Source organism: Halichoerus grypus, chromosome 2, assembly GCF_964656455.1.
Source record: "Halichoerus grypus chromosome 2, mHalGry1.hap1.1, whole genome shotgun sequence".
In the NCBI taxonomy this organism is placed as follows: Eukaryota; Metazoa; Chordata; class Mammalia; order Carnivora; family Phocidae; genus Halichoerus; species Halichoerus grypus.
The window spans coordinates 203,286,925-203,313,358 of NC_135713.1; the positions used below are offsets into that span (position 1 = coordinate 203,286,925).

The window sequence follows — 26,434 nt, forward strand, 5'->3', positions numbered from 1 at the left end:
CGAGCTGCCTTCTCGTGGTGAAAAGTCACAACCCTGGAAAACGTCCAGCATCCAGACATGATGCAAATGCCCTTGGCTCCCTTGGCAGACGTTATTTTCCATCTCAAGATCAGTCACTGAGGCAGAAAGTGGGATAGCCCTGCAGGGGGTTGGGAGAGAGGTATTCCTCCAGCCAATCAAAATAATCCCGATGTTTATTTGGAGCACAGAGAATTTCCATATCCCCTGGTCTGTTTGAACCTCCTCAGGTCCTGTAAAGTAGATAGGGCAGCTGCTGTTATTTCCAATGTCCGACCAGGGAGGTTGCATAGCTTGCCCTAGGTCACACAGCAGTTCCCTAACTGAAGCCAGGACAGCCTGGCAGCCCACCAGGACCCTCTCTCCCCAGCCCCTTCTCAGGCTCCATCCATGGCCTCCCTGGAAGCACAGGAGACTGGAGCAGCCCCGGCCGAGGGGAACCAAATGGACGTGGGGACCGAGAAAATAGGAGCTCCCGCCTCGCCCCGCCAGCAGTCCTGGCTGGTGCAGCATTTCTCCCTGCTGTTGCGGAGGGACAGGCAGGCCCAGAAGGCGGGGCAGCTCTTCTCGGCGCTCCTGGCCCTCAATGTGGTGTTCCTGGGTGGAGCCTTCATCTGCAGCATGATCTTCAACAACGTGGCCGTCACGCTGGGCGATGTGTGGATCCTGCTGGCCACACTGAAGGCCCTGTCCCTCCTCTGGCTCCTCTACTTTGCCGCCTGCACCGCCCGCCACCCACACGCTGTGCTCTACCATGACCCTCACGCGGGACCCGTCTGGGTGCGGGGTGAGTATTGAGCCACTGGGTGGATGGAGAGGGGTGGGGAGGGAGAGCCAGGTCCAGGGGAGGTGCCAACGGCCACCTGGCCCGGCCAGGCTCCCTGGTGCTCTTCGGCAGCTGCACCATCTGCCTCAACATCTTCCGGGTGGGCTATGACACGAGCCACATCCATTGCAAGTCGCAGCTGGAACTCATCTTCCCTGTCATCGAGATGATCTTCATCGGCGTCCAGGTGACAGACGGCTCCCATCCCCATGCCTCGTGCACACACACCCTACCTTTGCCTAGAAACCCAAACACAGGCAAATACATACAGGGCCCGGGGGGAGGTACACACATACCACAGCCCCCCACTAATGTCTGCCTCCACGTGCCCACATCCACGCACACCTACGTGTACTGCATCGGCACACCCAATGTGTCACTGAAATGCAGACACGTATAAATACATCTGCCCGTGCATACCTGCATATAACTAAATCTACACCCCCCAACCCCCACCCAGTTACACAGAGCTACTCTTAGTAAGGGGTACTTACTACTACTACTTGCACTCCTGAGCATTGTGCTAGGCATTTCTTTGCATCATCCTTCCCATCTCCCCAGTAAGTAGGCATTCCCCTGAGGGGTAGGCATTTTAGCTTCATTTTAGAGCCAAGGAGACTGAGGCTCTGAAGTATTCGGCCGCTGGCCCAAGATGACCCAGCAAGGAAATAGCAGAGCCAGGATTCCAATCCAGACTTCCTCACTGTCATGTCTGTTGTAAATACACACACGCAATTGGGGCACACACCCCACGGTTCTACCACCACTACCCCCAGCCCCTGGGCTCAAGGCCCCATCTCTTTCAGACCTGGGTGCTCTGGAAACACTGTAAGGACTGCGTTCAGGTCCAGACCAATTTCACTAGGTAAGACGGGGCACCTTCTCTCCCTCCAACTCCTGGAGCTCCCTGTCCCCCACTAGTGCCTGTTCTCACAACTTCTTTGGACATGATGTCCCTGGGGTAATGGGTTAGTCTGGGAAGGGGTTCCAGGTGGCTCCTAGGGCTGCCTCCCCTGTAGTCCTCATGCCGGATGGGATCTGGCTTTGGGAAAGGGTGGTCACCCCAAAGGCAGTGATGATGAGGGCGGGGCACCTGGGCAGCCGGCCAGGCTGTGTGAGCAGAGAGTGTGGCACCTCTTCCAGGTGTGGCCTAATGCTGACCCTGGCCACAGACCTGCTGCTGTGGGTTCTGGCTGTCACCAACGACTCCATGCACCGCGAGATCGAGGCTGAGCTCAACGCCCTCATGGAAAACTTCTCAGGTACGGAGGAGACATGATCCCCCAGCCCCGAATGCACACACACACACACACACACACACACACACACACACACGCTACACTCCCTCCCAAAGTGGGAGCAAACTCTGGAGGCCAGATGACAACGAAACACTGGTAGACATCCTGCCCTCATTCTGTGCCTGTCCCATCGGGTGCTAGCACCCTACAGCCCTGCTCCAGGCGTCCGCCTCCCTATCAGCAAGGTAGCCACTAATCCTGGCTGAGCTATTCACTGCTAAGTCCAGGTGTGCGCCCCACCCCTAGTATTTGCATTTTACTTGCAAGAAACTAAAAAGGCTTCAGGACTGAAAGGAGTGTCTTCCGAACACAATTGCAGATACCTGGACATATCAGGAGGGACAGAAGATTTCAGGGCAGAAAGAACTCAGAGAGTTCCATGTGCCCAATCCCCTACCTGTCCATTCTGCCCTTAGAGGCTGTATCCCATAACCCTACATGTGGGACACAGCCATACCTGCACGTATAAAGCACCCCCCCCAGGTGGCATCACCATCCTGAGCTGTGTACAGCCAAGCCTTCCCAGCACATTCACGCATTTACACACCCACTGCCAAAGTCATGACCCGCCTGTGTACTGTGGACATTCTTTACACTCAGACACATTTTTCAGAAGAGCTGTGCAAAGAGAATTTTTTTGGCAAGTGACGTCACGATTCTTTTATTATTAAAAAAAAATTTGAACATACAGATGAGTAAGAGAAGAGGATACACCTGTCACCTAGATGTAATAATTATTAACATTTTGCCATATTTATTTCAATTTTTTGCTGAATTACATTATGGAGATCACAGCATTTCATCTCAAAACATTTTAGTGCACATCCCTTTAAAATAAGTATATTTCCTTACACTACCCCAATGCTCTTATAATTTCTAACAGAATTCCTCAACATCATCCCCATCCTCTCCAACGATCTATATTCAACTTTCTCCAACCAGCCTATGAAGTGTCTTCTACAATGGTGTGTTCAAACACGCAATGCATTTGGTTGTTCCATCCCTTGAGTCTCTGTTTTCCTAATAGCATTGAGGTTTGTCAGGCGGCTGCCTAGTGGTGTCATTTGACTTGTGCTCCTCTTCCCTGCTTTACCTGCAAACTGCAAGTACGGACCAAAGTCTTGATTAGATTCCAGTTAAACGCTCTGGGCACCAGCGTTCCACAGGTGATGCTGCGTGCTTTGCAAGGCACCTCATGGCGAGGCAAGATGCCTGATTACCCCACAGTGCATGCTGCTGCACGTTCAGGTTATAAAGTTGTAGATCCTCCCTTGTGCCCGAACAGTGATCTGTAGAGGTGACATTTGGCCCCAAAGAGACACCATGTGTTGAATGCTTTAGGAAAGCTTGGCGCCTGAAGCCTGGAATCCTTTTGCAAAGAAATGACCATCCTGTGATTTCTGATTTTCTATCTCTGGGCCTCAGTTTCCATGTCTGTAAAAATGGGCGGCTGGGTCCCATCCATCTCTGGCATACTCCAGGGGGATGGGGCTGATTTGTGCAGCTGGTTTCCTCCAAGCAAGGCCCACCTGAGTGACTCTCCCTTCCCGCCCTGCCCCTGCCAGGCAATGATACCAACACCTGCCTCTGTCTCAATGCCACGGTGTGCGAGGTCTTCCGGAAGGGCTACCTGATGCTCTACCCCTTCAGCACCGAGTACTGCCTCACCGGCTGCGCTGTGCTCTTTGTCATGTGGAAGAATGTGGGCCGCCGCCTGGCACCCCACACAGGCGCCCGCCCCAAAACCCCTCCCTTCCGCCTGCACGGGGCCATCTTCGGGCCACTGCTGGGCCTGCTGGCACTGGTGGCAGGCGTGTGCATCTTCGTGCTCTTCCAGATCGAAGCCAGTGGCCCCACCATCGCACGCCAGTACTTCACCCTCTACTACGCCTTCTACATAGCCCTGCTGCCCACCATGAGCCTGGCATGCCTGGCGGGCACGGCCATCCACGGGCTGGAGGAACGAGAGCTGGACACGCTCAAGAACCCCACCCGCAGCCTGGACGTGGTGCTGCTGATGGGCGCCGCGCTGGGCCAGATGGGCATCGCCTACTCTTCCATCGTGGCCATCGTGGCCACTCGCCCCCATAAGCTGCTCGACCGCCTCATCCTGGCCTACTCCCTGCTGCTCATCCTGCAGCACATCGTTCAGAACCTCTTCATCATCGAGGGCCTGCACCGGCGTCCGCTCTGGGAGACGGCGCCCGAGGGCCTGGCGGAGAAGCCAGAGGCTGAGCCACCCCGCCGGGGCTCCCTGCTGGAGCTGGGCCAGGACCTGCGGCGGGCCTCGCTGGCCTACATCCACTCCTACAGCCACCTCAACTGGAAGAGGCGGGCACTCAAGGAGATCTCGCTCTTCCTCATCCTCTGCAACATCACGGTGAGTGGAGAGGAGCTGGGGGGCGGGGCGGGGGCGGGGCGGGGGGGCGGAGCTGGCCATGCGCATTCACGGAGCGTTGACCATCCCAAGGGCAACTGGCCTGTCCCTTGTATTGTCAAGGACAACTGCCTCTTCCCAACTAGCCCCATGCTGCTTGAGATCAGCGGCCCCCCAGCATCCTGCAAGGTGCCTGGCATGAGCGAATGTGCCATGCATGTTGCTAAGTGCTCTTTACAAACAAACGTGTAAGACTTCCACCCTCAGCAAGTTTACCCTCTAGTTGGAGAGACACCGGGGACACCAAATAATTGATCATCCACTGAATTTGGCCAAAGGAAGAGATCATAAAGTGCCTGGTTTTCTAAAAACTCTCTAGCGGGAGGAGTTAACGATGAGTGCTGGGTGTGAGGCAACTGAGGTCGCACGTCCACCTCTCCATGCTGTCCCTCAGCAGCTCACTGATTCGGCACGCTAGCCCCGTGCAGCAGGCCCCATTAGGCACCATCACTGCCTCTGTTTGGCAGATGGGGAAACCGAGGCTTAGGTGGTCCCACAGCCTGTCAGTGGCAGCGCCGGGACAACCAGGGCGGTCTGAGGGCATGTTTGAACACCACAACCCAGGTGCGTCGCGCTGGAAACACCTCAGGTGGTGAAGCCCCCGCCACAGGCAGACCACACGCCATAACCTGGCCCGAAAGTGCAGTAGGAGCTCAGAGAAGGAAGTGCGGGCCCAAGGGGCCAAGGAAGGCCTCACGAAGGTTGAGTCTGGGTCTTGAGAAAGGGGCAGAATTTGGACAGAAGACAGGGCCGGGCGGAGGGAGCAGAGAGAGTCAAGAAGGTGGTTGAGGTCAGGGCACAGGGGAGCCCAGCTTGATAGAGCAGGCTGGGCCATGGCTGGTGGCAGTGGGGCCTCATGGTGCACCTGGAGTTCAGGCTGGGAAGCCGGGGAGGTGGCTGTGATATGGGGTGGGGGGGACAGCTGGCTTTGAAAGCCCAGGGCTGAGGGGATATTAGGGTGAGGGTCTGCCCCCCACCCCGCGAGAGGAGTCCCCTGGGGCACGGAAAGCCCTCTCCCCTACTCATCACCCTCCTCTCCTCCCCAGCTGTGGATGATGCCCGCATTTGGCATACACCCGGAGTTTGAGAACGGGCTGGAACAGGACTTCTATGGCTACCGGACGTGGTTCACCATTGTCAACTTCGGCCTGCCTCTGGGGGTCTTCTACCGCATGCACTCCGTGGGGGGGCTGGTGGAGGTCTACTTGGAGGCCTGAGGCTGCCCAAAGACCAACCCCCAGCAGAACTCCAAAATGCCAAGGCTGGGGAGAAGGTAGCCCAGGGCCTCTGAGGAGGGGCGCCTAGACCAGACTGGGTTCCCCATAGCCTCCCCCTCCCCAGATCCTCACTGAGGTGGGGGGCACCGTCTGCAACCCAAGACCAAGGGCAGGCCCTGGACACTGAGCTTCTGATGCCCATGCCTGGGACGTGCCTGCCCCTGCTCACCACCACAATCAGTACAGCCCAGGGTACACCCCGAGAAGCCTGAGTCGAGGAGGGGTGCCGCCACCCAGCCCGGCCAGCCTCAGGGGTCTGCCTCCTTCTGTGCGAGGGCACTTGGTCCGAGCTCAGCCCAGGACATCCCAGAAGCTTGCAGCCCCGAAGGCAGGCCTGGCCCTCCCTCCCCACGTACTCTGTCTCCTAATGAGCTCATTAATTAGCTACCAGGCAGGGTTCAACAGCTCTCTCCTGCTGCCATAAACCCTGTTTGTTTGATCGATTACATTCAGGCTTCGTGACATTTGTTCCCAGGGACAGAGCTGCCACTCCAAGTATGGTGGGAAGGGACAGTCCTCCTGGTGAGGGCTGGGACAGTCCGTTTCTGAGCCAGGAGGGGTCTAAAACAGTTCTTCCCTTGTCTGATTCATGGGAGGAGGTGAGGAGAGGGGCTGGGGCTCTCACATGCCCCCACCCCTCACTAGCACGCTTCTCTCTGGAACAGAGCCCCAGGTGACTTTCTGCAGCTGGCTTACCACGGGGACTGCAGCCTCTGGCTGTCTGGTCCCCATGCCTGCTGTATCCTCGGAGCTATCGGGTAGAGAGGGCGGGGACTGACAGCCCATCCATCTCCCTGAGCCCAGTGCAAACAGTGAGCTGAGCCCCGGCTGAGGCCCCGGGTGTGGCTCAGGGGGAGCAGCCCAGTCTTCACATGCCTCTGGGCCCCTCCCCATGAAGCTGGGCACTGGCAAGCCCCAGGGACCCCCAGTACTGTTTCGGTGGCTTCCTGGGGCCAGCAGAGCCCCCTCAGGGGCCCTGTAGAAGGCTGGGAGGCCAGCCTCTCTCCTCTCCTGCATGGGCTCTTTCTCTGGATGGCCATAGCCCAGGGGGCCACGCCCTGGGTGAGAGAGTACAATCCTCCATTTTCCCACCCAAGAGAATGACAAGTTCTGGTTCCTGGGCCAATGCCGAGGGCCCTCTGGGGACTGATTCTGGGAAGCAGAGGCCCCAGCTCCCCTGAAGACAAGAGCCATGACCCCAGCCCCTCCCCTCCAAGCACAAAGAGCCAGGACGTGGAGAGGGTGGTTTATTGTGTAAAGAGGCCGATTGTAGAGAGCAAAGATTGTACGGACACAGGTAGGGTCAGGGAGACCCAGAGGCCGGAGCTGGAGGATGGAGGGGGGGCACCCTGCCCCCTCTGGCCCCAGTCATCCAGGCAGGGAGGATTGAACAGCTCCCTCCACACTCTTCTCCCGCCCCCATACTGGATAACAGGGAGTCAGGTTATATCCATTGACCAGGAAGAATACAGCAGGAGACCCTCAACACCCCGCTCCAAACCCCTAAAATGCATGAGGTCTCCCATTCTGGCTTCTGCAGTCTACCAGCCCCCAGTCTCCTCAAGCAGCCTGGCCACCCCCCTTCCTCCTTCGGGCCCTGGCAGCAAGCTGGGCCTGGACCAGGTGGTTTCAGGCTAGGAGGCATGGAAGGGCCCCCCCCCGCCCCTGCCCAGGTGCCTCAAGGGACAGCCCACAGCTCCCTTGTTGGGCAAGGCATGAGGGCTCAGTGACCTGGTAGCCTCTGGGGATGATAGGCAGCAGAGAAACGGGTCCTGAGGGAGAGCCAGAGTGAGGTGGGGGCTCTGGCCAGGGCCTGCAGTGCTGGAGATGGGAGGCTTCTGTGAGTCCAGCCCTCAGTGGGGGTGATCAGTACCTGTCCCCATCATCCCAGCCACCAGGGGCCTTTAGGGCCTGCCACCCAGGACTCAGCCCCTCTGCCAGCCCCGGTTGGTTGTGGTAATTTAAAGCCTAGAACAGTGGGTCAGGGGAGCATCAGGGGACCAGGATCCCCACCCTCCCCAGTCCCATCCCCCGGTAGGCTTCCATCCTCACACCCGCTGGATCTCAAACAGCTTCACATCCGTGTCGTACCAGACAGGTGGGTCCACATTCCTGCGGAGGGAGTGGGCAGGGAGTGCTGCGAGACCTTGCAGAAAAGACTGGGGAGGAGCTAAAGGGTCATCCAACCCAAACCCCTTCCAACCTGATGTCCCACCCCAAGCAGTGGGTGCCTACCCTCTAGACAAGACCATCCTGGTTGACTATGTTGACATGAACCCCACTACCATGGTGGGACCCAGAGCCGAGGCCCCCCTGGGCAGACCCTCAGGGGAACACCGGACCCACCTCAGATAGATGACCCCCCACATGTAGGTGCGGAACCACATTGCCGTGCCCGAGTTGGCCTGGTACTTGCGGATGAGGATGGGGTGGGGCACAGGGAGCAGCCCCACCAGGGTGCCATGCTGCAGGAACCTCAGGATCTCTGACTCATCTGTCAGGCCCCTGCCAGGAAGAGGGGGTGGTTTCCCATGTGCTCACATGGGGAAAACCCACTCTGAAAGTCAAGGGGAGCATGGGCCCCATGCTCCCAGCCACATCCCACCCAAGCCTGGGCTTGCCCCGCCTCAGAGCCCACCTGCCACTCCCGCCCGCCACCCCCATCCCCCACCCCCACCCCCCCACTGCCACCCCCAGGCTCACTTGTCAATGCAGATCTTTTCCACCTGGGGAACCAGCACTTGGAGCAGCCTCATGATGGTCTGCAGCGGCAGCTTTGACTTCCAAGAGAGAACCTGAGGGAGGGACCGGGGTTCCTGGGGCTGGGAAAGCAGCCCCCATGGGCAATGGGATAGGCCTGACCCCTGACCCAGAACCATAGGCTCCCCAAGGCAGGAAGTGTCCCCGCTCACCACAGCAAGGGCCTGGCACAGAGCAGTGCCCACGAACAGTGACTGTTATTCATGGTAAGAGCCTCTCACTGAGCATACACTACGTGCCAACAACTCTCCCCTTGGAGCCTCACAATGGCATGATCAAGTAGGATGTTTATCCCCAGGGAAGTGCAATCAGTAGTGATCACAGGACACACAGAAGGGAGTGGACAAGCGACTTGGGGAAAGAAGCTGGAAAGGAAAGCTCAGTAAGAAAGCTAGCACCGTGAGCAGCTGAAGCTCAACTCTGCAGCAGAACTCTGGGACAGTGTAGACGGGGGAAGCAACTGGCCCAGAGTGGCCAAGGTCACCCAGCCAGCCGGAAGGAGTGACCCAGAGCCCGGCTCCCAGGCTGGTTTTGGGATTTGGACACATTCCCATCCAAGCCTTAACTGAGCTTAACTAGGCCAGGCACCCCTGTCCGCCCCCACTCAGAGCCATCTGCCCAAACCCTCACCCATTCCGATGTTGGGTTCCACTGCCCACTGGCTGACGCGCTGGACAGTCGCCGCTGCTCCCGCCACTCCTGGTCGGGCTCCTGGTCCCAGAGAAGGGATGGGAGTGAGGGGTGGAAGGAGTGGGCACAGAGTGGAGGCGGAGGGCAGAGGAGCAGCCCTTCTTCCCAGTCCCTCCCATAGCCTGGAATCCAGGGGGCAATGAGGCCTCTCTACTGGCTCATGTTGGTGGGGGGCTCACTCCCAACAGAGGGGACAGCCCGGCCCAGCACCCTTTGCCCTGGGCCCCAGGCCCTGCCCGACCCAGCCCAGCCTGATGACAGGTTTAGGGCCAGGGGCTGACTGGGCTGGTCGGGTAAAGGCCAGTCAGCTGAGATAAGGCTGATGGATGAGGAGTCTGAAGGCCAAGGGCTTAAGCCTGGGACTAGTAAACAAGGGAGAGGTCTGTGAAAGCAGCCCCAGGATGTCCTGGACACAGGGTTCCTGCCCTCTGCTGCAGGTGACCCCAGAGGGCACTGGCCCAGCTCACAGAGGCCAGGGAGAAAGGGAAGTCCCAATGTCACCCCACTGCAGGAGTCCCCGTCGCCCACCTCCGTGGCCGGGCTGCCATCTGCCGAGCTCTGCTGGGACGTGGGCTCCAGGGATCGCAAGGTGCCATCCTCTGACACCTGGGACTTCTCTGTCAGCTTGTCAATGCCTGGGAGTGGGGGTGGGTGGGTGTGAGAACACCTGCCACAGGGCCCCTCTGAGAAAGCATCCGCACTGGACCCCACGAGGGCCCCCTCTTTCCTCCACCCACTTCAGCATGCTATGCGTGATCCCCCCAATCCCGCCCCTACCCTGCACCAAGCTAACCTTCCTGGGCCTCCCAATACCCCCTCCCTATCCCCTCAGCTTCCCACCTCAGTCCATGCCCTCTGCCAGAGATGGGATAACATCCCAGAGACCCTGCCCATCCCCGAACCATGCTGGCATCCACACTCGCCCCTGCCACTTGCCAGGCCAGACCTGGGGTGGCCACCAGGCTGGTCTTGAGAGTGCCAGGCTCAGCGGGGGCAGCAGGGTGGGAGCCCTCCATGGAGGCGCCCTCCTGTGAGCCAGTTCGGGACAAGGGCTCAGGTGCCCGCCGACGCCTTTGCAAGGCCTTGTGGAGAGCAGGGGGGTCGGCGGGCAGGCTGGCCAGCTGGTGGAAGATGCTGCGTTTTCGGATGATGGCGTAGACCAGGTTGGAGTTGCCTGTAGGGAGGGAGCAGGCCACACGTCAGGGAGGCCCCCTTGCCTCTTTCTCCACCTGGGCAGGTTTCTGGGAGGGGGAGTTTAGAGGACAGGCGGGTGTGTAACCCAGGGGTAGGAGATGGTACAGGGCGCCCAAGAGAGGGGGCTGGAGAAGGGCGGCACCTGGCGGCATGTGCAGCTATGGTTACCCCAGGGCATTACATCGCTGGAGAGGAGCTCCTGGGCTGAGCTCCCCTGGTGCCGCTCCCCAGTACCTTCCAGACCCCCTCGCAACCCGGCCCACTAAGGGGTAACACTGGCAAAGTGGGGCAGGCCCAGCACGTCAGAGTCCACACCAAGCCAGCTTTTCTTTACTTTGACTGTGTCCCTGAGCCAGGTCACCAGGGAGGATGGACAACACGGTCCATGCCCCACGCTGACTTCCGTCGGCCCCGGGCCTTCAAGGCCCCATCCAACAATCTGGTCCTGCCTCTCGCCACACTGTCCTGCTCCTAGTTCAACATCTCACCCCAGGGCCTTTGCATATGTTGCCCCCACACACACCATACAATGCTTTTTCTGCCCCACCCCACCTCCATTCATCCCTCACAGATCAGTGGAAATATTACTTATTTTGGAAATAATAGTAACTGCTAATATCTAAGTCACCAGACACTGTGCTAAATGCTTTTTGTGGGTGATTACTTAATCCTCCCAACACCCTCAGACGTAAGGACTCCAGCACTATTATTATGACTGTCTTCCAGCCGAAGACACTACCGCTCAGAGAGGTTATGTGCCCACAGTCACGGAGCTACCAAGTGGCAAGACCCTCACCAGGCAGTGTGGCATTGACAACACCCATCAGGGTCCTACCGCTCTGAGCTTCCCTTTCACCAGATTTAAGGTGACCTGTCTGGGTGACCATCTGTTTAAAGCCTCCCTCTGTGTCTTAATCCCCAGCTGTGAGCTGCACGGGCAGGGAGCATCCTGCTTTGCTCTCCCCTCTATGCCCTGCACCCAGCACTGGCCTGGGTATGCAGATGCTCAATAAATGCATGTTGAACAAACGGGGTTGTGGGGGGCAACGCAGAGGTTCCTGCCCTCCTCAGGCGGACGGGAAGGTGTCCTTGCACACGGCCCGTCCTGATTCCCGCCCCTGAGGCCAGACCAGGGCTCGGGCTGCCGCCTCACCATCGAACTGGTACTGGATGATGTTGTTGAAGGCCTCCAGGAGGAAGAAGACCAGGTGGTGGTTCTGGGCAGCGGAGAAGAGGAACCAGGTGGTGGAGAAGGCCTCCAGCAGGTGCAGCAGCTTATTGGCAGCCACCATGGATAGGCTCTTGAGGTAGGGGGACACTGCAGGGGAGGAGCCAGCTCACTCCTGGGGCTCCCCCCACCCACCCAGCCATCCCTGCACACCCTTGACTTACGCAGGACACGATGCTCCCGCTGCCAAACCTTCCCTGCCCCGTGCTTGTAAAATCCCCCACAAAGCCCGGAACACCAAACCCTCAGAGGCTGAGGCCACATGGGCCATGCTCTGCAGAGCTCCAGGAAGCCATGTGGGCCCCACCCTCGTCCCGCCACCATGTGGACAGCCGAACCGTTTACTGAGCCACTCACACACAGCATCTTGCCCACTCCTCCCCACACTTCTGAAAGGGGGGCCGGGCGCAGAGGGAACCAGCCCCATTTCATAGACGAAGAAACTGAGACTCAGACAGGTTTGTAAACTTGCCCAGAGTTCCCAGTTATAAAATGGGCAGGGAGACAAACTCCGGATCTTTAAAAGTCTTTCTGGAATATCAAACTGGGATCACAATACTCCACACATAATCAGAAACTTATTTTTTGGCAGAGTCTGAGAGGGGGAACCTGAGATGAGACGTGTGTGGACGGCCTGAAGTCACAAAGGGATCCATGCGCTTCCTTGTCTCACGTCTCCCTCCCTGCCCAGGCTGGGGCAGAGACAGCAGCTTTCCTGCTCAAAAGTGCATTCTCAGAGCCAGCTACACTTAACCAGTGTTCAGTTAAAATGTGTGAGTCGGACCCAGCAAGCAAACCAGGAAGGGAAGGCAGGGTTCTGGCCCCAGAGCTCACAGCGCAGCTAGAGCTCTGTCCCACCAACTCTGGAGTCCGAACCACTCCCACCCAGGGCTGTCCTCTCCAAAAGATGGCCACGCTGCAGTCATCCTGCCTCAGCCCACGGCCACCCACCTTGCTGGGCCCAGCACGCCAGCCAGCCTGAGCCCCTCCCCTCGGAGGCAGCTGTCCCCAGTCCTCGCTGGAGGGTAGGCCACCTCCTGGCACCCTGAGACCACGCCTTCCAAACCCACGCTGTCCAATGCAGCAGCCACGAGCCACCTGTGGCCATCCAACGCTTGAAACATAGCTAGTTCTAACTGAGATGTGCTGCATGTATGAAACACACAAGATTTTGAAGACTAGGTGTGAAAAAGAATGTAAAATATCCCAATAATTTTTAATGGGGGTTATATGTTGATATTTTGGATAGCGTGGATCACATAAAATGTATTATAAAATTACTGTCACCTCTTTCTTTCTCTCTTTCCCTTCCTTCCTTCCTTCCTTCCTTCCTTCCTTCCTTCCTTAATATGCCTCAAAAATTAACCAGTACATATGCGGCTGCCATCATATTGCTATTGGACTGGGCAGGTTTGAACCAGGGAGGCGCGGCAGATCAGCCTGTGGCCTGGCGCCACCTGGTGGTGAGCATGGGGAAGGCGGGCTCCCAGCACCCCTACCGTTGACCACGATGGTGAGCAGGCAATCGAAGAGGGGCTGCAGCCGCTGGTGACCGCTGGTGATGATCTTGTGGAATACCTGTGCCGGGAGGCAGAGGGGTGGCCATGGGGTCCCCTCCACCTCCAGATTCAGCCGAAAGGACGTCCCCCATGCCCCTATGTCCTGGATGAGGGAGCCGCCTCACCACAATGAGCAGGTCTGCGTGGGTACCGGTAAAGACCGGGATGTCCATGGGCACGCGCACCGAGTAGGGCTTGTTCAGCCGCACCCCAAAGTTCCGCTCCCCGCTCAGCAGCAACAGGATGAAGACTCCAATGTGCATCAGACCCACCCGAGCTGCAGCATGGGGTAGGGGAGAAGTCACCACACGGGGTAGGCACGGGAGGAAGGAGTGCAGGGCAGGGACCCATCTCAGAAGCACTGGAAGAAGCCCTTCCTGGGAGGTCAGAGACCTGAGCCTGAGCTCCTGGGGACCCGCCCCTCTACAAGGAAGCCCCCAGGATCTTACGCCCACCCCAGCCTTACAATGATCCGCTCGGGCATCATTGAGGAAGTAGAGGATGGGGACCAGGATGTCCAGCACATCACTGCTCTTGAGCACAAAGAAGAGGAATTTCTGGAGGAAGGGAGTGAACAGGTGGGCAGGGTCAGAGCGGAGACACCTGTGCCCCACCCTCTCCCCATCCCGGGAGTCTCCCCAGATGCTGTCCCCATCCCTAGGCTATCCAGAATAGCCACTCCCCACCTCAGGGCATGCCACTGCCTGCCAGGCTGGACCTGAGGCCAGCCCACCTTATTGAAGTCACAGAGCTTCCAGAAGAGGACCAGCAGCTCCTGGTGGAACTGGATCTTCTTGGTGGAGTTGGGCAGGTAGGTCTGGAGCAGGGGGTTGGAGAGCAGCCGGGCTATGCCCTTGAGGATGAACTGGAAGTCCTGAGCGGGGGACAGCAGGGATCTGTCCAGTCCAGCTCCCTCACAAATGTCTCCTCACTCCCCCAGAGCCTGGTCCCACCTCTAGAGCCTGAAAGGCCCAGATTCTGTCATCAATTGCTGTCCTGAGGCAGGCCCCTCAGGAAGCTGAGCCCAGGGCAGGTCTGGAGAGAACCCCTGCCCCTTCCCCAGCCACAGGTTCCCCCGTCCCTGAGCAAGGCTGCTCCTAGTGACCCACACACACACCCACACCCTGAACTGGCCCCTGCCCATCTGGACTCCGTGTGGACAGATGCCATCCCCCTCCCCCTCCCCATCACCCTGTCACACCAGAGGTTCACTCTACTATTCTCAAAGAGCTGTCACTTACTAAGTACCTGCTACCAGTAATCCTCCCAAGAAGGCGAGGAAGCAGTTACTGTCCCCACGTCACAGCACAAGAACCTCCCCCAAGGTCACAAGACACACAAACTCAGGTCTGCCTGGCCTTTAAGTCCACTGTCCTTCCCCCCTCCAAAACCTGACATCAGAGCCACCTCTTCCTGGAAGACTGCCCAGTTATCCCTATCCAGTTGAGGCCACAGCCCTTTTCTGCATCTCAAAACCCTTGAAGTCCTACCATCATTATATCACTTGGGTGGCCAAGTCCACGGGGACCATGGTTCCTTCCTGGAGGGGTCAGGACTCCCACTTACCCCATCTCATCTCCATCCCCTCACCCCCCTGCAAAGCCATAACCATTGTGGCAGGTGGGCATTGAGAATCCACTGGAGCAAGAACAGTGTTCCACTCACCTCCTCACGATGGATGCGGGACAGGTAGTTCACAAACAGGTTGTCGGGTCCTGGAGGCTGCCGAGAGTGGAGCCTGGGATAAGCAGGTGGCTCTACCCCTTGCCCCTACCTCGGGCCTAGGTGGTGGCAGCAGAGCCCCCTCAGACATCCCCAGGCTCACCATGAGGTGCCCACTGGGTATCCCTTGCCCAGCTCTGCTAAAGAGAGAGCCCAGAGCCTGGCAGGGCCAGCTGCCCTCCCCGCCACTCCCATCCTTACGTCCGTGTCGTCCATGGCAGTGCCCGTGGTGGTGCCATCCACCGTGGGGCTGGTGCTGGTGGCACTGTCATGGTCCAAGGTGACAATGAGCACCTGGGCAGCCTCCTCCACCAGGGGCTCCCGGTAGTCGGAGAAGAGCAGGTGGTTGTAGGGGATCCCGTAGCCCACAGGGTCATAGGCACACACGGTGTTGAGGAGGGAGGTAAACAGGGGGAGGGCGTGTCTGCAGTAGAAGAGGAACAAGGCTGTGGAGACTGCCCGGCCAGCCTCCGTCCACCCCTCAGGTGGCCACACGGGAGGGTCTGTCGAGCCAGCCCCTCACTCGACAAGTGTTTCAGTGCTAGCCCCAGGCTGGGAGCCAGAGAGCAGAACCAGGCTCATCCCTTCCTGAGGAAAAGAGACCTCTCCTTGTCCTGACCTGCATCCGGGACCCAGGCCAGGCTAGGCCAAGGGCAGGGGAATTTATACCAAGAGTGGGGTGGCCAGTTATGTGGGAAATCATGTCCACACCCCTTAGATTTTTCCCCCAAGGGCTAAAGCCTACTAAAAAAAAATTAAGACTATGTTTAGAGCAGTTTTAGGTTCACAGCAAAATCACGAGGGAAGGAACAGAGAGATTCCCCCGTGCCCCCCCACTCCCACCCATGCACAGCCTCCCCGCCTACTGACATCCCACAGCAGAGCGGCTCATGTGTTATCATCAACAGACCTACATGGACCCACCATCAAAGCCCATAGTTTACACTGGGGTCCATTCGTGGTGCTGCACGATATAATGACATGTCCCTCAGATCTGAGGGGCAGGTGCCCTCCCTCGGGGCTTCAAAGCAGGAGTTGGAGTACCCCAGGGAGGTGGGCTTCCCCTCGGGGAGCAGAGCATGTGCTCGATCACCCAGTTCCCAGGCCACAGACTGACATCATTCAGAGATCTGTAAGACGTCAGGGTTCAAGCTCCTTATCTTACAGGCGAGGAAACTGAGACCCAGAGAGGTTACGTGACTGGCAAAGCATGGCCGCTTGCCTGATAATGCTGGTGAGAAAAAAACAAAAAAACTCTGGCCAGCTTTGGACTGTGGCGGGTGGAGGGGGTCGCCTGGCTTGCCTTCTCTTCTGGGGGAGGAAAAGAAAGTTGGGCAGAAGGCCAGCAAAACCTGAAGGATAAGGCATGCCATGTGGGAATGAGAGTCTGGAAGGAAGAAGGGGAACCCCCCCTCAGGGGCACAACCCCGGGCGCTCCCTGCACAACCCTGGGCACAGCGGGAGCTCGCGTAGCTTCTTTACACCCTCAGTCCCCCCATGTGGCACCCCCAGAGCCCAGGAGTGCCCCCGTGTGGGCCAGGCCTCCCCCCCTTCAGGGTGTTCATTACGCCGTCTCCCCAGCCACTCTCTACCCGCACAACCCTGTACTAGCCACTTGTGGCCACTGAGAGCTTAAAACGTGGCTGGTCTGAATTGAGAGGTGTTGTGACTGTAAACTACACAACGGGATTTTGAACCTTTCGCCTGAAAAGGGAATGTAAAACATCTCGGTAATGTTGCATATCGAGTACATGTTAAATACTGCTATTAGGTGTATATTGGGGTAAATGAAATATTACAATTGATTTCACCCGTTTTTTTTTTACTTTTTTCACGTCACCACTAGAAATGTTCAACTTATGTTGACATCAGCATATGTGGTTTGCATTATATTTCTGCTGGACAGCACAGCTCTGGATGGAGGACCCAGGACCTAGGCACCTAGGGCCCCCCAGTGGGACACTGGACGGCGTGGGCGAAACGTGTGGCTGTTAAGTTACAAGCCATCGCCACCAGGGGGAAGCACCTCCCCTCAACTAAGACTCCGGGCTGGCAGGCAGCCTCTGCTCGGGGCTGCCTGGAAAAGGAGGAGAATGGAAAGGCCGGCCAGGGGCCCCTCACCTGTTCTCCGTGGAACAGAAGAACTGCACCCACGGGTTGGTGCCACCACCGTCCGGAGCTGGGGGCAGGTACATGGCCTCAGAGAAGCACGTCAGCAGCAGCTTCAACAGCTCCATCCTTGGGTGGGGGGGTTATGGCAGGGGGTTCAGTACCTGAAGATCTCCATTCTTCTCTAGGACGGCATGCCCACCCTGCCCCGCCCCGCCCCAGCTCAAGTCCATGAAAAGAAATGACCTCATTTTATCCCTGTCAGGCTGCTGTGGGGTCACCAGTGGACAGGGTCTCCTTGAAAGACCCCACGCACGGTTCCCTCTCCGAGCTGGGGAGTGGGGGGCAGGCCTGGAGTCCAGCTACACTGTGGGCTCTGGGTCCAAGCAAAACTCACCGGTTCACGTCATGGATGTAGTTGGGCTGGGGGGAGTGAGCAAAGCCCACGCCAGCCTCCCAGATGTATTCACAGCTGTCCAGGGAGTGGACGTCCTCCGCCGAGTCCTGGGGACATGGTTCGGGAGCGGTCAGGCTGGGGGTGGCCAACCCAAGTCCCCCCACTGTCGTCCCTGGGGGCAGAGACCCTCATATTCTCCTAAAGACAGACCCTCAAAATGCCCCAGGTGATAATGCACAAGGGAAGAAATTAATGTTCTCAACCTCTTAAAAGCTAATTTTTCTTCTCTGGTTCTTTTACTTGATCAGTCCAGCTTGAGGCAGGGACAGAGAGATAGGAAGGGAGGGGAATGGAATTGGGTGCACCTGGTGGTGCTTGGGGGTTGGGGGACAGAGAACACTAAAGGTCGAGTCCATGGGCCCACAGGAAGTGAGCAGGCCAGACCTCCTGTGTCCAAGCCCCACACGCCCATCCACTGCCCAGGCGAGGACAATGGGTGCTTGTGCCCAGACTCCCGGATAGAGGGGGCAGGGCCAGGCACCAGCTGGCTCCTCTCCAGCTATGCCGGTCACAGGCCCTTCCCCAGACCTGCCCAGCTCTTCCAGAGCAGCCCCTGCCCCCGCGGGGTCCTGCCCAAGGGAACTTCAACCAGCCCCAACCCAGGACCAGAGCCCTCCCTAGCCTAGGGGTGGGAGACTGGGGGGCTCTCACCACAGTGCTCCTTCGGTGGCTCTGGACAGTGAAATCTGGACAGAAGAGGAGGTCGGCGATGGCCAGGAGCAGGGACTCAGCGAGGGGCCGGGCATTCTCATCATCACCCTCTCCCTGCTCAGGATATAGCACACAGGCCGCCTCAGTGGTCGCTGGCCGAGGAGAGGTGGCCCCAGGACTTGGGGGATGGAAAGGGTTTGGATCTGGGCCCAGGCAGGCACCCATGGGCAGAGGGATGAAGGAAGAGACTGAAGGAAAAGGAAGGAAGATTCCCAACCACCCCAAACCTCCTAAGGCAGAAGGGGGCAGGAAGAGGAGTGGGGTTGGGACCCAGGAAGAAACCTCCCCACTGACTGGAAGGAGCCAGGCCAGGACCCGAAAACTCTAGAGCCTCGGCCCTGCTGGAATCACTGGGGTCCTGCCCTCAGCCAGCTGCCTGGAGATAAACCAGGGAGGGAAAGGGCGGGGAGGCAGAGTACCCAGCAGCCCTGCCCCCATGTCTGCCCAGCAGAAGGGGCAGACATCCGTATGGGAGATGACCCCCTGCCTCAGCAGCAACCCCCATTCCCCTTCCCCTGTACTTCCCAAACCCCACGAGAGATTTGGAGGAACGTGATGGGCCCTGAATGGGTTCTCTCCCTGTCACCACATCACCTCCCACCCGGCCCCACAGCCAGGCCCACAGACCCCTGCTCGCCCTGCCCCGGGCACTGTGGACCAGAAGAAGCCCCTCCAGTCGGGGTCCTCAAAGATGTAGGGCAGCACGCGGGTGAGAAGCCGGCTGCAGTTCAGGACAATCTGCTTCTCCTTCTCCGAATGGCAACCGCTCTCGGCTCCCTGCACCAGCTTCTCCACAGCCTGTGGGGACAGGCAGAGGGGCACGCTGGACGGGTGGGGCGTGGGGACCTTGCACTTAGGGTCAGGATGGGCACCCCAGGCTTCAGAGGGGGAGAGGCAGACAGGGCCATCCCACCCAGGGGGGACAGGAAGTGGGTCAGAGAGCAGCGTAGAGCATCACCGGAGAGCCCAGCCCACCGCTCACTGGCTGAGACCTTGCTAAGTGACCACCTGTCAGAGCCCGTTCCCTCATCTGTAAAACGGTGACATTAACAGGACCCACCACACAGGGTGAGCTGAACGAGCTGATGTGCGGACGCCTTCACAGAGGGTGGCTGCCAGGATCCCCTCCCCGCAGAGCCAGTGGGTCAGACGTGGGTACAGCCTCGAGACTGCCCAGACCTGGACGGGGGGGTGCCGTGGGGGCCTGCTCTCTGGGTGCGCAGGGCTGGGCCAGCTTCAGCCTCCCCAGGAGGGTGGGGAACGGCTCAGCAGGGAGTGGCAGCGAGGGGCAGAGCACCTTAAGCTCACCTTGTAGCACAGAGTGGCCAGATTGGAGGGTGACTCCTCCCTCACAGCCCGGATCTCTGCTGCTGGCACCAGCGCGAAGACATCCTGCACTGAGGTGGCCGTGTCTGCCCAGAACTGGTCCCAAAAGGCATCATCGGTGGCTTCCACAGGCTGGAGGGGGGGCGGTTTGGTGTGTCCACAGTTGTTATATAATCTCTTGTCAACAGGCCCACAGTTTGCCCAGTCTGTAGACAAAGGAGCCCCAAAAGGGAAGCCACGGCCCCCCTATTCCATCCCTGCTGGTGCCCAGGGGCCCTCCCATGGCGGGGGGTGGGGGGAGAGGAGGAACATCCTGCAGCCATTGTGAGCTCCCGCTGGTACAGGCAGGCTGGAGACACTGGGCACAGATGTCAGAGGTCAGCCAACCACTGAGTTCGGCAGCCAAAGCCTAACTCAGTCCCCAAGGGACAGGGTAACTCACCATCCTCCTCTGGTCAGGCCTCCCTACCTGGGGACCTCCCCAGACCATGCTGCTAGGTCAAGTGCCGGGGGCCAGACCCAGGTTGTGCCCCTCCCCAAAGGAAGAAGACAGGGGATGTGTGCTCATTTCACCTAAGCCCAGCCTCACCGTCCCCCCCTCAGCCCCAGCTTCTACCCTCTTCCTGCACGCCCAACAGATGCCAGATCTAAAGAAGCCAACCCCCACGGCTCTCTGACCGCACCCGCCCCTCCCAGTGCCCACTGCTAGTGCCGCTGTTCAGGCCACTCTTGCCAGGGCCCCAGCTCCAAATCTACGACCTCAACCCTGCCTGCACACCGCCTCGAGCCCATGTTCAAGGCACAGCACCAAAGGCACTGTTCCCTCTACAAAGACCTTTGGGGGTCCCCGCTGCCTGCAGGATTGGGCCAGACCATCAGCCAAGATCTTACCTAACATACCTACATGCATGCCCACGTGTGCGCCACGTATGCACACATACACTGCCCGTGGGCGCGCACACACCTGTATTTGCTACCCCTACAACACAACACTGTCACAACCTCTCTTTGCCTGTGCTCCAACTGTCCCCTCTTCCCCGCATGCCCACCCTTCTAATCCCGAAGTCCCACCAGTCCTATGGAGGCCATACACTGTAAGCACACTGGTGCCTTTTGAATCCTACGGGCAGTCGCATAGGGAACCAATCTGAATCATAAGCGCCACTTCTAGAAATCCTTCCTAAGGAAATGATCAGAGATGTGCACCTATAAGGAGGTTCGCCGATGTGTTATCGTTGATAATAGTGAGAAATTGGAATGATCCTAAATAACCAACAAGCAGGAAACACTCAAAAAGTTAAGTCCCTTTCGTAGAATAGAATATTACTCAACCACCAGGGCCATGTTGCCAAAGACTATTAATGAATGAAAAATGCTCACTAACTACAGGATGGTCACACTCTTTGCTAAATTATATAGTAATAAAAGCCTAGACGAAAATGACAGGACACTCATAGCGATGATCTCTCTGGGTGGTTTTTATTTTTTTGCTTATATTTTTCTGCAAGGACGCATATTTACTATTTTTTCCTTTTGAATAGCCGCCTGCTGAGAGGCCAGGGTGCCCAAGGCACTCTTGCGAACAGCAGCTCCTGCCGGAGACCCCAGTTGCTCCATCATCCTGGCCTCCTCCCTTCTCTGAAAGGGTCCATACAGGCCCTGCTACCACACAAATCCACATACAGTGTGCTTTACTCTGACCATCAGAAAAAAATATACATCTCGTTTAAAAATAACTCTGTTCTGGGGCACCTGGGTGGCTCAGCCAGTTAAGCGTCCGCCTTCGGCTCAGGTCATGATCCCAGGGTCCCGGCATCGAGCCCCGAATCGGGCTCCTTGCTCAGCGGAAAGCCTGCTTCCCCCTCTCCCTCTGCCTGCCGTTTCCCCAGCTTGTGCTCTCTCACTCTCTCTCTGTCAAATAAATAAATAAAATCTTAAAAATAATAATAATAACTCTGTTCTCCGAACCCCCTCTTCCCAGAATTCTCCCAGAGCTCTGGACCGACAGGTTTGCTCCCACCTTGGAATCCTGGTCCGCACCCTCAGTCACTCAACATTGGCCCTGACTCCAGGGGTCTCGATGCACTTGCCTCGAGGTCCCATTAGCCCACTGGCCCTTCTTCCCTGACCCTGCAGTCGGGGCAGATGGCAGATTCTCAGCCAATATTTGTTCAGGGAAAGGTTGTCATTCGTCCTAGAGACCCCTTCAACCCAGTCACTGGGCATGCCTGAGCATCAGTGGGGCTGTCCAAACTCAGAGCTGGGTTTGAAAGTGTCGCCGAGGTCCGGGTGTAACCTCGCCCACTCCCCAAGCAATGCCCCCCCTCCAAGCTACAGGGCAGCAAGTGGCCATGGCCCCCAGGACAGGCCTGGTACCAGGGCCTGCTCGGTCCCAGAACTGGTAGAGCAAGTTGCTAGGGGAGAACAAAGGCCAAAGGAGGGGCCTAGGGCTAGGGTTTTCTAGCCTCAACCAAGGCAGCCCTCTGACAGTCCCTGGGATCAAGGGGCACCACCTGCCAGTGTGGGGGGCCAGGGCTGGTGTGCGGAAGGACATCCTAGAAAACCTGTGAGCACCTATGGAAAGCTCCCCGTCTCTGACACTTCCCTCCCCTTCCCCGGTAGCCACTACCCCCTTAAAGGGGCAGAAACTCATCTGAGCACCAGTGGACTTGACCTCTGGCTTAGTTCATCAGGCAAGTGTCACCTGGGGACTGAATTCCAAACGAGGAGAGAGACTTAAAAGGAGACTTAGGAGGCCCCCAGCTAGCCCAGCCGAGAAGCAGGCTGAGTCCCAGCCCTCCAGCTCCCACTGTGGCCTGGACGCTTCAGCTTGGTGCCCATCACCTGGCTGTGATCCCAGGCTGGCCTGATGCTCCAAGGTGTTGGCCAGGGTCACTGGAGCCCCTTGGGCTTCTGAGGGGAGAAACATGGCTCAACTCCTGTCCCAGTTCCCCGAGCTGGGCCCCACACAACCCAAGGAAGCTTCTAAAATCCAAGCCAGTTTGTTTGAAAAGAGTATTTTTGCCGCAGACCGGAAGGCCCATGCTGCCAGGGCATAGGGACTGAGCCACCCTGGGGGGAAACAGATATTCTTACCCCAGCTTCGCTAGCACCTGCTCAGGCCAGACCCCCCCACCAGCTTGGGAGCCCAGCTGCAACTTCTGAACTTTCTGGGGGGTGAGGGGGAGCAGAGGACCATAAGTGCTCTAGCCTGCTAAGGGTGACCTGTTCGGGAGCACGGTGTCACCACAGTGTTCACACACACACATACATGTGCACACATGTACACATGCACCCACCAGGTCTCCCCCTGCCTATGGCAGAGAGTCTCCAAAAAGGCAGATCTAAGAGAGGGTCCCACCCACCCCAGGAAAGGTCCAGGAAACACAGCCAAAACTGCTAAGCCTCAGGACCAGGGTCAGGCCTAGCCCAGGGCAGGAAGAAAACAGGATGCAGTGCAGGAAGGCAGGGAAGGCCCAGTGGCGAAGGCCCAGCAGCAGCAGCTCACGCCCAGGCCATAGGAAAAGGTTCTGGGTCGGCTTGTCTGCTGCCCAGAACAAACATCTGTGTTCGTGGCAGAGCCCCTAAGGGTCTGAGACTGGAGGACACCCTGTGGACAGCTGGCCTGAATCTCCTTGGAGACACTGAGTGGCAAGGTCTGGAATGACCATCTGGGATCTGGTCTTCACTCCTCTGCTCCCCAAGCCAGGTCACTACACAGGACAGGAGGCTTCGGGGTCTCTCCCTCCAGCCAGCCCAGGTCCCTTCCCACTACAGGGCCCCTGTGGTCTCTGGAGGGAGATCCAGCCTGGTATCTGGTTCCAGTGTTGACCCAAGCCAACTCCCTGTCCTCAGCTGGGAAACGGAACAGCACCATCTCAGTCAGCTCCATAACAGGGCTGCAGCCAGGGAAAGCTGGAAACACACCATATTTTGGGGAGAGGGCCAGCACAGGTAGGAATCTAGTCCACCCAGATCCTTTGGGACCCGACTGAGCTCATCCTGCTGGCCTGGCAAAGGACCCTGCCGGCTGAGTCAACAGCCCATAGTTCATTCCTCCAACAACATGTTTCCTTCCCCAGGTAGGTAAACATGGGAGCCTCCCTCCTGCCTCTCCCTGTGGCCCCACATTGAGTGGCTGGCCCACCTGCTGCCCACAGACCTAGAAGCCCCATCCCAAAAAAGCCAAGTACTAGAACTAACCAGGAGCCATTAGGGAAGTGGCAAGAAGCAAAGTCTTGTTTCTATCAAATGCCTCTTAGCTGGGACTGGACTCTCCAGAGGCCCTGGGCATTTGCCAGGCACCTGACCTTTCTCTTGTGGGAACGAGAGAGTGTTAGGACCAGAGAGGTCTGGCCTCTGGAGCTGTGATCAGCTGGCTGGGGGAGGACGGATCCCTCAATCCCACTCTAACTGCCAAGAGCAAGAGAGAGCCCTGGGGGTAAGGGTAAGAGGAAAGTCCCAGATGGCAGCAGGTCCTGACTCCCTTGAAAGTGGGGGACCTGGAGAGTCAGGGCTGGGCATCTCTGTGGCCAGAGCAGCCTGGTTCTGGGGTAAGGACAGAAGGGGTAGACAGGGAAGGAGTCAGGTCCTGTGTGTTGGGGGCAAGGAGGTGGCCTCTGTGCTACTTGTGAACTCAGGGGGAGTGTACTGGTTGAATGACACCCCCAGGCCCCACACCAGCCAGTCAAAGACAACCTGGAGGGTTCTCAGCCCTGACTCAGAGAACAGAGGGGGCCTGAAAACACAGCCATCCCCACTGCTGGGCCTCAGAGGAGGAGCCCCATAGAGTGGTGGTCCCCAGCTGAGAATCGATTCCACGGGTCTGGGAACAGGTCCCTTTGCTAGGCTGCAGCGCTGCTCGCCACTCTTTGCGTGTTCTCAGGAAGACCTGGGCCTTCCCTGGCTGTGGGCATCGACCTGGGCCCAGCGAGGCCGCTGCCACCGCGCACCAGCTGTTTCCCCGACCCGGTAGGCGCCGGCCCGGCTTTGTTTGCATTGAATCAGCCGGGTCTGTGCGTCCAGGAATCGCGGGCACCGAGGGGCAGGGAGGGGAGCAGGGAGGCGGATGGGTGGGTGGGGGCGGGAGTGGGGGTGAAGCTGAAGATGCGGGGCTGGAGGGGCGGGAGCGGGGGTGAGGTGGGGGGAGGCGGCGGGACAGGTGGCGGACAGCGGCGATGCTGGCTCAGGGAGTAGGCACACGTCAGCCTAAGGTGGCAGCAGCGGCTGCGGGTAGAGGGATATTCCCGGGAGAGGAGGCTGGGGGTGAGGGGCTAGGGTTAGGGGATGAAGCCCTGGGGTATAGGACAACGGGTCCCGCTCCGGCCCTGGCTTCAGCGTCACCCTGCAGGCCAGTCGGTCCCCCATCTCCTCACGAGCCAAGTTCGCGCAGCTCCCCCCCCCACCCCCGCCGGCCCTGCCCAGCCCCCAGCCCGGCAGGTGGGTGGGGAGGCCGGGGCCCCAGGCGCACCTGCGTCTTGGTGGTGAGCTGGATCACCGCCTTTCGGAAATTCAGCTTAGAGTCGGCCGACCCCATAGCGCTTGAGCCCGCTCTGGCCGGGCCCCGGCCCCGACTCCCGCCCCGGCCCCGGCTCGGGATCCAGCTCCAGCTCCGCGGCCCCCGCTGCTCTCGCAGAAGAGGAGCGGCGTACCCCGCCTGCCGGCCAGGCGTCGGCCCCGCCCCCGCTGGGCTCCGCCCTCACGTGGCTCCGCCCCCGCACCTGCCGCGCCCCGCACCGCCCACCCCAGGCGCCGGGAGTCGGCCCCTGGGATCCGCTACTGCGGCTTGCCAGGCGTCCTTCTCAGCTCGACCCCGTGCCTCCGCGCCCTCTCTTCTGCGTCGGAGTGCTGTCCCCGTTACATCTCTCCCATTTCCACTCAGCCCCCAGGGCCCGCAACGCTCCCAACCTCCCGTTCCCCGCCCCCATCCCCACCATTGGTCCCCACGCCACTCTGGGCCCACACTTTCTCAGCCAGCCCTCTCCCTCAGAGTTTCTTCCATGTCAATCCCTGTCCTCCCCATTCCTTTTTTTTTTTCCCCTGAGCATCTGCTTTCTTGGTTCCCTTTTACTGACCTGTCAAACCCACATCACCAGACAGCCCCGCTGTTTTTTTCCAGCCACAAGCTCCAGGCTCCAGGAAGGCAGCTCCCTGTGGTCCGATGAGAGTGGGAGGTCCCTCTGGGTCCCACAACTCCTTTCTGGCCACCTACCTTCCCTGAGAATCCGTTTAAGTCCATCTATTTCAACAAATGTGTTGCGGAACTGGTATTTACTAACACCGTGTCAAGGACAGGGACATAGGGGTCTTAAGTCACAAGGCCTGCCCTTGATGAGCCATTAGCTTGGGAAAGAAACAAGGAAAGAATTAACCGTGTTTCAGCCGAGTGAGTCTTTATAGAAGCAAATTAATATTATTAATGATGATGATATGAGGACAATATCTCTAGCCCAACAAAAATCTACCTCTGAGGTAAGTACTATCCCATTTCACAGCAGGGGAAACTGAAGTTCAAGGCAGTTACGTTACTTGCCCAGAGTCACACAACTACTAAAGAACAAAACCAAAAAGGCAAATCCAACTCTGGCTCCAAAAGCGGCTGCACTTTCACAGTATCATCTTGCATACTATGTCTGGAAGCTTCTGGCAATCCTAGACACTTCAAAAGAAAGTGGCATTTAGCTTAAATAGGAATTCCACAGGTGAAAAGCGAGGGGTGCACCATCTATCCAGTGAAAGGGTGGTAGGAGGGCAGGGTAGGACAGGCATGGAGACAGGGAGGAGGGGGCAGGGATGTTGCCCTATCACTGAAGGAGCAGACTG

At 58.4% G+C, this 26,434-nt stretch overlaps 2 protein-coding genes across 3 annotated transcripts; one reads left to right on the forward strand and one right to left on the reverse strand.

Moving 5' to 3' along the window:
- The first annotated feature begins 408 nt into the window (after positions 1-408).
- On the forward strand, positions 409-5,840 carry OTOP3 (otopetrin 3). Its single transcript, XM_036088745.2, has 6 exons — positions 409-805; positions 895-1,031; positions 1,651-1,709; positions 1,988-2,106; positions 3,708-4,522; positions 5,626-5,840. The coding sequence occupies exons 1-6, from the start codon at positions 409-411 to the stop codon at positions 5,794-5,796; spliced, it is 1,698 nt and encodes a 565-aa protein (XP_035944638.2). The 3' UTR covers positions 5,797-5,840.
- Positions 5,841-7,090: 1,250 nt separating this feature from the next.
- On the reverse strand, positions 7,091-25,253 carry HID1 (HID1 domain containing). Of its 2 annotated transcripts, none has more exons than XM_036088518.2 (19): positions 25,083-25,253; positions 19,595-19,744; positions 18,914-19,084; positions 18,230-18,340; positions 17,516-17,622; positions 17,131-17,247; positions 15,211-15,433; positions 14,953-15,009; positions 14,021-14,161; positions 13,754-13,844; positions 13,413-13,564; positions 13,228-13,306; positions 11,654-11,818; positions 10,253-10,480; positions 9,835-9,941; positions 9,247-9,327; positions 8,560-8,651; positions 8,203-8,361; positions 7,091-7,968 (listed from the first exon to the last, which is right to left on the reverse strand). In XM_036088518.2, the coding sequence occupies exons 1-19, from the start codon at positions 25,146-25,148 to the stop codon at positions 7,905-7,907; spliced, it is 2,361 nt and encodes a 786-aa protein (XP_035944411.1). In that variant the 5' UTR covers positions 25,149-25,253; the 3' UTR covers positions 7,091-7,904. The 2 variants fall into 2 exon arrangements, with proteins under 2 accessions (XP_035944411.1, XP_035944410.1); XM_036088517.2 differs by having other exon boundaries at positions 18,227-18,340; positions 25,083-25,252.
- Between the last annotated feature and the right edge of the window lie 1,181 nt (positions 25,254-26,434).